Raw genomic sequence first — 13,493 nt, 5'->3', positions numbered from 1 at the left:
GCAATGAGAAGCCTGCGCACCACAACGAAGAGTAGCCCCCGCTCGCTGCAAGTAGAGAAAGCCCGCGCACAGCAACGAAGACCCAAGGAAGCCAGAAATACACGAATAAAATAAATCAATTTATAAAACACAAGACAAAAAACCAATCAAGATGACGCTGGTCAGACCACCACATGACCAATTTCAAGATGACTGTCAGAGCTGACTGTGCTGTTTCTTCATGTAGCTCCCTCCCTTTGTCTATAAAACCTCTTTTGCCCCCCTGATTGTCGGGGGCAGGGGGTAGTCAGCCTCTGGACAGGAGTCCATTCACCCTCCCCTCCACCCACCCCCCAACCCCGGTTGCCAGCACCCAAAATAAACCACCAACGTGGCCTTTTTATTGGCTTTTGAGCAGCGAGCAGCCAGACACCACCTTTGGTTACAATAGGGCAGATGTTGCTTAAGGGTACAAACTTAGAACAAATAGTAAATAAGCCTTAGAGATCGAATGCACAGTATAGTGAATATAGGCAACAATATTGTATTATAATCATCAAACCTGCTAAGAGACTAGAACTTAATGATTTCCGCCACTAAAAAGAAATGACAATTACGTACTGTGATAGAGGTGCTAAATATCGCTACAATGGCAATCATATTACAATATACAAATGTATCCGATTGACGTGTTGTACACTTTAAATTTACATAATGTCAATATATAAAAAAAGATGGATCATTTGCCTTATAGAGATGGAAGATATAGGTTACTGGTTTCTGATTTAAAAATCGTCTGCACTCACATTCCCATAAAAAGAATCCAGGTGATTTACCTATCTTTTCAACCTTTTCTTCTTCCACATCTTGCTCAGCTTCTGTTGTACAACGATAGCCTTTCTTCTTAAGCAGGTGGCAGATGAGGACGCCGAAGAGACCCATGATGAAGAACACAGGGACAAGCGCGTACGCAATGTATTCTGGGTGTCCATTTCCATTGTTCGTGGGCGAGGGCGTCGTCTCAGTTCTGGAGTGTAACGAGCGGCTGCCATCATTGTCTGAGGAAGAAACATGCACAGCTGCATCAGACGTCTACTGGGGACAAGAAAACTCTGACAACCTCGGGAAATGTTCCTGTTAAATGTCAGTCTGCTTCCAAAACCACGGGCCACGCAGAGACTGACAGGTCTGGCAGGACAGGCACACAGGCTTGTGCTGAAACAGTCTTGAGTTCCCATCCTGTCCCTGCTACTCAGCACCTGGGTCCCACCCTGGGTAATTTTTTTTTAATCCTCTCCAAACCAGCCTCTGCTTCTTCCTCTAAAAGAGTACCTACACAGCATGGAGTGAATGTACAGAGTTTCAGTGAAGGGTCCACACAGAGCAAACACACCATCACTAGGTGGTTTCACAGCAGACTACTTAGTGGTTAAGAGCAGACTCAGGAGACGTGTGGTCACATCCTGGCTCTACCGCTTAGCAGCTGTGTGACGCTGGATGATGACTTAATCTCCATGCCTTGGTTTCTTGTAAAATAGGCACACTAATGGTAGCTACCCACCCTTCTAGGCTTGTTATGAAGATTAAATAAATTAATACATGTAAAACATCCAGAACCATTTCTACAACATAGTAAATGCTCAGCTTAGCTCAACTACATGCCAGGCACCATTCCAGGCATCTGGGACATACCACTGAGCAAAACAAAGATCCCTGTCCTCATGGAGTGTATGTCCCAGAAAGATTTAGTAAACTGACAGATCTAGTGTATGAAAAAAGAGAGAAAAATCCACGACGGCATCAAGTTTTGGCACAGGGATACAAACATAAAAATGGAAGCACATGCATTTGTTTGTTTGTTTACTAACCCAAATTAGCATTTATGGCATGACCATTATGTGAAAAGCACCAGCTGGGAGCTGGAGAGAGAGTGGAAAATAACACAGCATGACCAACGCCATCTTGAAGCTTGTAGGGTAGTATCGGAAAGAGGCACTAAACAAGTGAACGCCTGGGCAGGCATGAGAGATTGGAAGAAAGGCCAAGGAAGGTATGCATGGGGCGTTAAAAGAAACGGTAATGGTGGGGACCTATTTTATGACTTCAAAAATGGGGCAGCTGGGAAGGGGGTCATCTTTGGGAGAGAAGGAGACATTTGCTTTTGGACAAGTCAAAATGCCACATGGACTTACACCAGAGGCAGCTGGATATCTGGGCCCAAGAGCATGCTACGTAGGCTCCCAAGAAGTTCCCATATATGGGGAACTGAGTCACATCTATGAAGGAGTGAGAGGGAAAAACAGTGAGCCCGGCTTGTACAATCATAAGATACGGCCAGTTAAGATAACAGAGAAAGAGCCGACTGTGTGGAAAATCAACAAAATACCAGTTCACACACATAAAATGAGAAGGAAGTTATCAGACAAAGGAGAAGGGACTTCCCTGGTGGCACAGTGGGTAAGACTCCACGCTCCCAATGCAGGGGACCCAGGTTCAATCCCTGGTCAGGGAACTAGATCCCACATGCATGCCACAACTAAGGAGCCTGCCTGCCACAACTAAGACCCAGCACAACCCAATAAATAAATAAATAAATATTTTTTAAAAAAACAAAAACAAAAGAGTGGGTCAGGTAGGATGTGGACTAAAGAAAAATGTGGGATTTCACTGAAGTGAAGTCTCATTATTTGGGATACTCAGATTCTGAAGTAATAAAATAAGCTTTTCTACATCATGGAGATTCACACATATTGCTTGAGAAACCCAGAAACCGGAAAGCTAGATGCATTTAACTATAAACTCTCTCAAGAGTATTTTGATGAAAAAAAAAACCAAAAAATACCCCTGTGTTATAATGATTACATGGGGACAGAGACTAGGTGTAAAGTGACCACATTTCTTTACTGCAGCAAATAGTATCAAACAGAAGCCACAGGACAAAAGGCTCTCTCTCTTTCGCATGGAACTATCCATTATCTTTGAACATGAAAGGAAATTGCTGGTTTCTCAGGTTTGTAAAAGGTTGCATTCATTATTTTATCATGCAACCTCTAGAATTTGGCATAATCTATATATTTTTTCTGATTTCTCTTCCAAGAATCAATATAATTAATAAATGAATGAATAAATAAATAAGAGAAGACACATACACACACACACTTCCCTAAACATATGCAAATATATCATCTAAATTAGGGTTTAACCTCAAGACTTACTTTCAGTAAAAACCAGAATATTCAACTCCTTTTATAATTCTAAGTGTGTTATTTATTAATTCCTTTTTAAAAACACATATGCCATGCAACAGGAATAGGTAAAGCAGACAACATGCTAAGACTGAAAGAGTTTTACTCAGAATTGTGGTCTGTTTCAATCTGGAGGTGATAATAAATTCTCTTTGGGAAGCAGTAGAAACAGAGATGAAAGCAGAGGGGCTCTAAATTGGAGCCAAACAGCTCCTCCTGAATCAGGTGGTTGAGAATGTGTGTTCATCATTAATTTGACATCTAGCAAACCCTTGCAAATACTATGTATTTACAGTTTGTGATTTACAAACATATTAGCAGTCATTTAATTTCATAATTATTGCACCATGGAAAAAACCAAAGAAGATATGAATCTAAATTAGTGAAACATGAATTACAGAGATGCACTGTAGTTAAAAAAAGGTCAGGGCTTCCCTGGTGGCGCAGTGGTTGAGAGTCCGCCTGCCGATGCAGGGGACACGAGTTCGTGCCCCGGTCCGGGAAGATCCCACATGCCGCGGAGCAGCTAGGCCCGTGAGCCATGGCTGCTGGGCCTGCGCGTCCGGAGCCTGTGCTCCGCAACGGGAGAGGCCACAACAGTGAGAGGCCCGCATACAGCAAAAAAAAAAAAAAAAATGTCAGACTGCCTGGCATAAATAACAGCTTGGCCAATTACTAAGCATGTCACCTTGGGCAAGTTTTTTAACTGCTAGGTGCTCAGTTTCCTCATCTGTAAAACAGAATCAAAATGATTGTACCTTTCTATGATGACTATGATGACCAAAATTGTGCCTCCAAGTTCTACAAGCTCTAGACGCTAGGTTAATATAAAGGCACGTGATTTGATAAGGATGATTCCCAAGTTTCTGCTTGAGTAACATGGTGGACATTGGTGCCATTCATTGAGATGAGAAATACCTGAAAAAAAATCAAGTCTGCATGGTGCTATGCGTTGAATTTTGCCTCACCCCCAATTCATATGTTGAAGTCCTAACCCCAAGTGACTATATTAGGACATAGGGTCTTTACAAAGGTATAAAATGAAGTCACTAGGATGGGCCCTAATCCCATATGGCTGCTGTCCTTAAAAAAAAGGGAAATTTGGAGATAGACAAGCACAAAGTAAAAACACCATGTGAAGGTAAAGGCAGAGGTCAGGATGATGCTTTATAGAAGCCAAGGAACATCAAAAATTGCCAGCAAACCGTCAGAATCTAGAAGAGAAGCACTGAACAGATTCTTTCTCACAGCCCTCAGGAGAAGAAACCCTGCTGACCCTGATCTTGGACTTCTAGCCTACAGAACAGTGAGTCTATAAATCTCTCCTTTTTAAGTCACCCAGTTTGTGGTACTTTGTTTCAGGGGCCCTAGCTCATATACTGGCATGGAGAAGACAATAGCACATGTTCAGTTTTGAACATGTAGTGGTAAAGGTAAGCACGGAGACATCCAGGTGGAAATATCCATTGAGCAACTGGATCTACTCCATGAGGACCTGAGGAAGAGAAGCCAGGGTTCTACCTTAGAACAGAGAAGAAGTTTCCAGGAGGAATCAGCAGTCAGCTAGGTCAGATGCTTCAAGAGAGAGGAGCTAAAATAGGAAGGAAACATAAAATGGTACATCCACCATGGAAAATAGTATAGAGCTTCCTCAGAAAAACTAAAAATAGAACTACCAAATGATGCAGGAATTCCATTTCTGGGTATCTATCCAAAAGGAATGAAATCAGGATCTTGAAGAGATAGCTGCGCTCCCATGTTCTCCGCAGCATTATTTACAATAGCCAAGACTTGGGAACAACATAAATGTTCGCTGATGGTTGAGAGGATAAACAAATGTGACATATACATATAATCGAATCCCATTCAGCTTTCAAAAAGGAGGAAATCCTGCCGTAAAGGACAACAAAGATGGACCTGGAAGACATTATGCCAGGTGAAATGAGCCAGTCACAGAAAGACAAATACTACATGATTCCACTTACATGAGGCATCTAAAGTAGTCAAGTTCATAGAAAGAGAGTAGAATGGTGGTTGCCAGGAGCCAGCTTTGGCGGGGGCCGGGGGCGGGGGGGTAGTTGCTATTCAACGGAGATAAAGTTTCAGTTATGCAAGATGAATAAGTTCCAGATATTTGCTGTACAGCATTGTGCCCTCGGTTAACAATACCGTATTGTGCACTTAAAAATTTGTTAAGAGGGTAATTCTCATGTTAAGTGTTCTTATCACAATTAAAAAAAAAAATAAAGAGAGAAACACCCTAAGAAGAATCTTTAGAAAGATTATTGAGAAAAACATAGAAGTTCCAAAGAACACACGGAAAGCCTTCAGTTGCTGAATCAGGAAGTAACTTGAAATTTTTTAAACTTTCCCCTTGTTGCACTTTGCTCCCTTTCTGTTTCCCCATAGTTTCTTGAAGTAACTTAAAATCCTAAAATAATCTTTAAAATCCTAAAATACATACATACATCATACATAAAATGAAAAAATAAATAAAATAGGAAGGAAAAAACGGTTGGCAGGAGATCTTTGTGGCCTTGGAGGGACCAGTTTTTCATAGACCAGAAGGTGAGGCTAGATTCCCTGCGTTGAAGAGCAGAAACAGCTCAGTTTGCTCTTTCTAGAAGCCCACTACGGGCATTACGGGTAAGGGAGTTCACTTTCAGCATGAAGGGAAGAAATTTTTATTTGGAGTTTTGAATTTTTTTAAAGTGGCTGAAACCAAAGTGTTTATTTACATGCAGGAGCCAAGGAGCAAAAAGGAGACGGATTAGAAACTTGAATAGGAAAAAAGATACTTCGTCCTGAGGCAGGGTGTCCATGAGTTTGTTCTTTACGTGGATGGAGGGAAGGTGAGCGAACAGATGCCTGAAGATGAGAGATGGCATCTCTTGAGAACTAGAGGGGCCAGGGCAGAAGAGGGGCTGACGGAGACAGTGAGGCTTAGTGGAGAAACAGAAGGAATGTGAGAGGCCAGTGAAAGGACTGCAAGGCCATTTGGGGCACAGCTGACATGTGTACCCCAAACTTGTAACTGGGTTAACTCATGCAGGGTGGGCCACCGAGCAGGAAAGAGAATAAGAGACCCAAGGGAATCAGACACCAGGGATCAGGGTCAGAATGGAAAGTAGGCTGAACCAGAGGCAGGAAGGGGATGGTTTCAGGTGGGAGTGTTCCAGAAGTGATGGAAGTCTGGCTCAGACTAATTCGTTATACCTCCGTAACTACTAACGATAAGCAACACCACATTTATGGAGCATTTGCAATCCAGCAGTGAGCCAAGCACTGAATCTTCACAATAAACTTATGATATAGTTACTGGTATTCTCCCCACGTCACGGATGTGGAAAGGAAGCACAGAAAGGTCAAGGAGCCTTCCCAAGGTCACAGAGCTACTACCCGTCAGTGGCTGGATTCAAACCAGGCAGTCTGGATCCTGCCTGCTTGGACGCTGCTTCCTCTTACCTGAGCTGAGGTCATCATTTACCAACTCGTCTGTGAAAATGCTAAATGTTGGTTTGCTCTTCTACTTCACAACTTAGATTAAAGGCTCCCCACATCGCAAAACTATGGATTCCAATTAGCACAGCAGGAAGGAGGATGTTTTGAAAATGCCCACCACCAGACCTCAGAGCAGCTTACCCGATGAACAACTGCAAAACTCTATTTGTCCCCCCTCTCTGACCTCCCTTCCAACTCCCAAATCACAGCCCACCTTACGCAGACCACAACCTCGGGTCCCTCAGCCTCTTCAAAACAAGCCCATCACCTCGTCTCCAGTATCCTCTGCACACAGCAAGAGCCATAGAAACAGAGAGTTCTCAGCTCTTACTGATAAAAGTGATTCCCCTCCACATTACAAGTAAAACAGGTCCAGCAAAAGCCAGCGGTTATCAAAATCCTTAGCGTTTTTCTTAGACCCAGCCAGGTTTGGTTAATTCACCATATTTTGAAGACCCACTATGTACTGTGTTTTGCCAAGATCCCATTGACAAAGTCACAAAAGAAGATGTTATCTAAAAAACATTAAGACAGCAAGAAACTGAGGAAGAGGTATGAGGAATGGCTCGAAGTCAACCCAAAAAATCAAAAGCAGTTTTCTAGCTTGGATTCCAAGTAATACTTACATTTCCAACTGACCCCAATGGTCAGAGGAGCTGAGAAGAAATGGCGCAGAAATGGCATTCCTCAAACCCAGTGGGCATAGCTCGAGGGTTGCTAAAATACACATAATGGGGATGATGGTAATAACCTGAGACTCCAGATAAGGAGGCCCTTGTGACTTCTCCCAAGCAGCTTTGTTCCAACCAGGGCCAAGAGCATTTTGATGGTTCTGATAGCAATTCTTCCTCTCCTATCAGGAAAGGGTGTACATTCTCAGAAGCTAGGGTTTCCCAGCAGCGACCCAACAACTCTGTGATGGGAAAAGGACTTGGCTGGTAAGTAGATAACCCACTAAGCTTGGCTGGAACCTTGCTTTTAAACACACAGATACACACCCTATTTTTTTTCAGCAAACATTCAAATCACAGTACCCAAAAGTAGTCTATTTTTGATTTAGATTACCAACTAAGATAGCTAGATATGCATTTCTCTAAAGGGGTTTTTATTCCTCCAGCTTTGTCCCCAGCTACCTCTGTGATACTAAACAAGTCCCTTCATCCCTCTGCACCTTGGTTTGCTCAGCTGAAAAATTATATGCTGGACTTCCCTGATGGCGCAGTGGAAAAGATTCCGTGCTCCCAATGCAGGGGGCTTGGGTTTGATCCCTGGTCAGGAAACTAGATCCCTCATGCATGCTGCAACTAAGAGTTCGCATGCCGCAACTACAGAGTCCTCGAGCCACAACTAACACCCAGCTCAACCAAATAAATAAATAAATATTGAAAAAAGAAAAGAAAATTATTAACCATTTAAAAAAATATTATGTGCTAAAACCAATGTCCTTCCTGGTTCTCAAAATTCCATACTCCCCAGCCTTTTCCAGCCCTATCCACATTCACTCTGGGTTGATGCTACTGGAGAGGAAAATGCGAGCCCACCCTCCTGTGTCCACAAGGCAAAACCCAAAAAACTCTGAAACAAAAAGTTTTATACCTTATTTCATAGCAAAACCAAATCTGACAAATTCATTGGTAGCAAAACCTGCTCTGATCTGACGTGAGGCTATTTACAACCCCTATTCCACTGAGTCTGCTGCAAAATCATTCATATATTTGATTAGATCTCTCGAGGGGGACTTACATATTTAGAGTTTAGGCCATGGGCCCCAAGCGTTTCTGACAGTCACAACCTTATGAGGTGGGTAATATTATATTAGAGAGAGAAGCTGGAGGTTAGGGAGGGTATGTCACTTGCCCAGGGTCACATGGTTGAAAACTGGTAAGAGCCTGGAGGAAAATCCAGGCAGATACTGTTTCAGGACAGAGCCTCTCAATCCTACTCTGGCAGAGCTAAGATCTACTAGCTCCTGAAAAACAACCCCCTTTATTAAGCTAATTGTTTAAACACGTTTTAAATCAATTATGAACACTAACGAAAGGGGAGAATGCAAAGCAAACTCCACAAAACAAAATCATCCCCAAACTGTTTCTGGTTTTAGCTGTGGGGATAACCGAAACCATAGAGCTTTTAAAATATTCCCCCAGCGCCAGTGATTGAGACACAGCATTTGCCCAAATTTTAAAAACTTAAAATGTATGAAGAGAACAAACGAGCTTATATGGAAACTGGAAAACAATGGGAGTCAGTATATAAATAAGTGCTAAACTTTGTAGTGGAACTTCAGGCAGCTGCCAACTTCCAAATGACTCCCAGAGAAGCAGCTGCTACTGTCCCACCCTCCCCAACTCCACAGCTGTGACTAGGCAGGGAGGGACATCCAGACAGGACCCACCTGCCCAGAGTCTACTCACCCATGATACAAAGTCCCTCCCAAAGTATACAGCTACTCAGTTACCTCTATCTTGTCAAATTCCTTGAAATGCTCCCCTGATGCTGGAAAACTCTTGATACTGGACAGCAAAAACCACTAGGGGAACAGATGGAGGCCCAGAAAGCTTCCCCAGCAAAACATGCATAAATCAGCAATGTCCGACTATGAACCCCTGATTTACAGATGCGTTTGGCTAAGAGGTCCCTGTACCCTGGGGCTGGGGATCTGGCCAAAATGGAGAGCTCAGGGCAGCAGGAGCACCCCAGGATCCAGAGACAGGCATTAAGCATGGGAGAGGAAAACAGGGAGAGGCGAGTACACAAAGATTTCAACATACTACCTATGCCCAAGAAAGTTCCTTCCCTCCCCCAGTACTTGGCTAAATGTGGCTTCAAATAGCTTTTGTTAGAAACTAATAGGACAAAATCCGGTTAGTAAACCTTGATTGGAGCCTGATTCCAAATTCTAAACAATAATAAAAATTTTAAAACAACAATAAAGGATATTTTGAGGTCAACAGGAAAATGGCGTAGACAGTAGTACAAATTTATTGTTTATTTTTTTTAAGCTATGATCATGGTATTACAGTTATGTTGAAGGAAGTCCTTAATCCTACAAGGTGATGGCAGAGGGATTTAGGGTGAAATGTAACACTGTCTGCAACTTGGTTTCAAATAATTCAGCAAAAATAGTAGGTAGATAGAGGTATGTGGATGGGTGGATGGGCAGATAGATAGATAGGGTGAGCAAGTGAATATGGCAAAATATTGAAACCAAGTGGTTAGTGTACAGCAGTCCACTTTACTATTCTTTCAACTCTTCCGTAACAAAAGTTCACTAAGTCCCATTTTATCATTTTTTAAATACCCTTTATGGGAGCCTAATTATTATTTTTAATGGGAAAATGCATTTCAATTTCCAACCCAATTACTCAAAAAGGAATGTCTGGAGCACAACCCTTCCCTAAGCTGCAGTTCCTTTGTATAAGTACCATAGGAGTTGAGAAGGGAAGTAATTAGTGTGGATCCAGGAAGAAAAATGACTTTATATTAGGTTTCAAAAGAAAAACTTAATTTGGCTGGACAAAAAGAGAACAAACATTCTTGACGGGCAGGAGGTTGTGGGACAAAACTGAATTACTCCTGAACCCCAGGTAGCTACCAGAACAGAGAACTGAAACTGGGGTGATGTCAATATAAAGAAACAAAGACACAAAAATTATGATGGAAACTATACATATTTACCATCTCAGGTTTCCATTTAGACTAGAAGGGGAAAACTAACTTTGCAGAGCAAGAGAAAATCCCTAGCATTCTCCACAACTGTCTTGGATTTACCAATTCTTCAAGAGCACCAAAAGATTGAAAAAAACAGAAAAGAGCTACAGCCCCACAGCTACTTGCCAGTGTCTGCACTGGGACACAGGCCAGGAAGTCACCCAGCATGCCTCTAAGACAGAAAAGGCTGAGGAGTCCCAAAGGGAGAAGAACCCCACATCACGGGGTCCTCAGAGAGGGGTATAAGCGAGGGCGATGCCCAAGGGGCTGCAGGGACCGGGAGAGCTCAGCAGTTTGGACCCCAGCTGAACCTCCCGCCCTCCTCTTTTCCTATTCTCCTACCCCTTCCTCTGCCTCTCCTCTTTCTCTTGCTATTTTCAGTGTTGTCCATTTGGGGATTTTTTTTATCTTTAGTTACTGTAGCACTGTCAGTCTCCTGGAGATGGGGTGGGTGGGTGGCTGGAGGACAGGAGTGGAGTGAGACTTTGACTGTAGACCCTTCCTCGCCTTGCAAATTGTAAATTACATCAACTCAAGAAAAATTAGAATTTTTTAAAAGACATTTGCTTGATATGACTGCAAAGCAATGGACTTCAGAAATTTAATAATCACTTCAGATTCTTTTCTAAAGGTGGTGTGTTATAAAGAATGAGTTGCTACGTTAAGGTAACTGTTGGGCAGCATTTATCGAGTGTTTGCAGTGCTTCATGCACAATTCCATTTCATTTCCACATCTTAAGGTAGGTTGTCTCATTATCCCCATGTGCAGATGAGGAAAATAAGGCCCATGGAGGTTCAATAACAAGTCCTAACGTATAGTGGGACAGGATTCAAGCCAAGCCTTGAGACCCCAGAGCCCTGCACACTTATCCACATTGGTTAGCAGCGTCTGTAAGAGTGGAGATTGGTTTTCAGTTTTACCTAGTAAGTGACACATGCCTCACAGTAAACAGGTGGGTTAAACCATCACCAGCTGACCACAGAGTTGGGCTGGAGCCCAGGTCTGCATCCACCCCCTCAAATGCCCTTAAACACTAAAAAGGTACCTCTCGCCAAATGACCCTATCATGTGTGATACACATTGGAATCTGCATGCATCTTGTTAAATGTAAGAATCATCTTCATGAAAAAGTGTTAAAGTCAGCTACAGCAAGATCAATTTGTATTGACATCATTTTTTAAAATATTCTCAGCAGCATAAAATTTCCCAATATTAATTTCTACTACAAAAAGCAAAAGATCACCCTAACGTAGAACTCTATTTTACTGCTCCATAACTATTATGAAAGTGAAAGGAAGACTTTTTTCTATCTATTGAAAAGCATCTTGTTCACAGGTATGTTTTCACATTATGACTCACAAACTATTATACTTGGAAGCCATTCAATAGTTGTCACAAACATCATTCGTGCTAACAATGTTAGTTGCGTGGCATCTAAAAATATTTCAGAAAGGAAGAAGGAAGGAAGGAAGGGAGGGAGGGAGGGAAAGAGAAAATGGAAAAGGAAAAAGAAAATCTTCAATCACATACATTATTAGCTAGAGACATCATATAAGATACAAAAGTTTCCACTCAGATGACACTTGACGCTGTCATTGTCTTATCTGAAACATCTAATCCCAAGGAAGTAGACAAGAGGGTGGATGAGATCCTCATTTTGCAAATAAATCAGTGGTCTAACATGACTTCACTGGGGAGATACAGAAATGAGCCAGGCAGAAGAACCAACACTCAAGAGCCACTGACAGCCCCCCACATACACACACTTCACTACAAGCACATCTCTCGGGCATACTGTGGTCAACGTTAGGAAACCCAACATGGGTGACAGAACTTGCAGGAAAAGCCTGATTTAAGCCAAACACTCCTGTTTCCCCAAGTAGCAAGGAGAATGTCCTATCATTGTACCCTGAACCCCTGTCACAGTTCCTGCAACATGGTAGGAGCACCTTAAACTTTTGCCACATGCAACCTGTGAATTGTGAAAGCAGATTCCATCCTTCCAGAAGGATTCCTCGATTACTGATCAAGTGTCCACTTTCACTACAACTGGATCAGCCGTTTTGTTAAGATGCTATTTGGTGGGACAGAATGTCCAACGCACTTGTACCTTCATTTGCCAAATGCTGACAGTTTTTTAAAACTTATATAAATAAGTTCTTTTCAGAGCTGGACGAGTGATCCACCCCATAGCTTTACCCACTTGTTGGGTAAGCCCTTTCCAAAAGATGTAAATATACCAGCAAACCCCTGTATTCATCAAAATCAACAGAAGTTTCCAGTTAACAAAGATTCAAAGGAAGGCCACGAATGGCAGCATGTTCCCAAGCCCAGTTTTGGGAACTGGCCCTCCACTGGATTTTCACAGGACTCCATCATATTCCACACTGCCGCATCCGTCAAGGAGCGAAGCTGACATACCCTCACCAAAGGCGCTGCCCTCTTTCCACAGGGATGCAATCCCTAACTGATCTGTTCCTGAACATTCCTCACAAGAGGCCAAGCAGGGACTAGGTTAGAAATTATTTAAACTACGGGAGGACGCTAACCAGCAAGTGCCAGGACAAAACCACCAAATGGGGAGAGGACAGGCCCAGATAGTCTGTTTCTGGCAGAAACTGCAAGAGGGGGGCCCAGGGAGGAGGGGGTTCCCTTACGAACCAGTGACTGCCCTGGAGCTCCACAGAGAGGGTGCTGACTCAGAGGACCAGGCCACCAGGAGCTAGGTCCCCAGTTTCTGGCTACAACCTGCGCCTGCCAGGGTGGGAGTACAGCCAAGTAATTTCTACCATGCAGAAGACAACACAAACTACCCACGTGGGAAAACTAGGTGTGGTGCCGAGCCGGGTGGGCTTCAAAAGGGAAAACTGCTGGGTCACCGGCCCTACAGAGGGAGAGAGGGATTTAGTGACTGATTCTCCAGGGGTGTGTTGGGGGTTCACCATCCCACATCCAGGGCCTCTGGGAGTTCAACCACTCTACCACCAATCACTAAGAGCAGCAAACCTCTACCGAGTGCTTATTTCTGAGCTGGGCGTCTTTACTCCCGTTATCTT

At 43.1% G+C, this 13,493-nt stretch overlaps 1 protein-coding gene across 1 annotated transcript in view; it reads right to left on the bottom strand.

Annotated features, from left to right (window-relative positions):
- The window catches only part of RELL1 (RELT like 1), a 59,681-nt gene that overhangs the window by 30,175 nt on the left and 16,013 nt on the right, over window positions 1-13,493 (bottom strand). Inside the window, exon 2 of the mRNA XM_024731702.1 lies at window positions 816-1,037. Within this exon, the coding sequence (XP_024587470.1) occupies window positions 816-1,037 (222 nt within the window). The remainder of the gene's footprint in view (window positions 1-815; window positions 1,038-13,493) is intronic.

Source organism: Neophocaena asiaeorientalis, unplaced genomic scaffold, assembly GCF_003031525.2.
Source record: "Neophocaena asiaeorientalis asiaeorientalis breed wild unplaced genomic scaffold, Neophocaena_asiaeorientalis_V1.1 scaffold39, whole genome shotgun sequence".
Classification (NCBI taxonomy): Eukaryota; Metazoa; Chordata; class Mammalia; order Artiodactyla; family Phocoenidae; genus Neophocaena; species Neophocaena asiaeorientalis.
The sequence above is the reverse complement of the archived record's forward strand: the minus strand, read 5'-3'. Positions and strand labels throughout refer to the sequence as shown.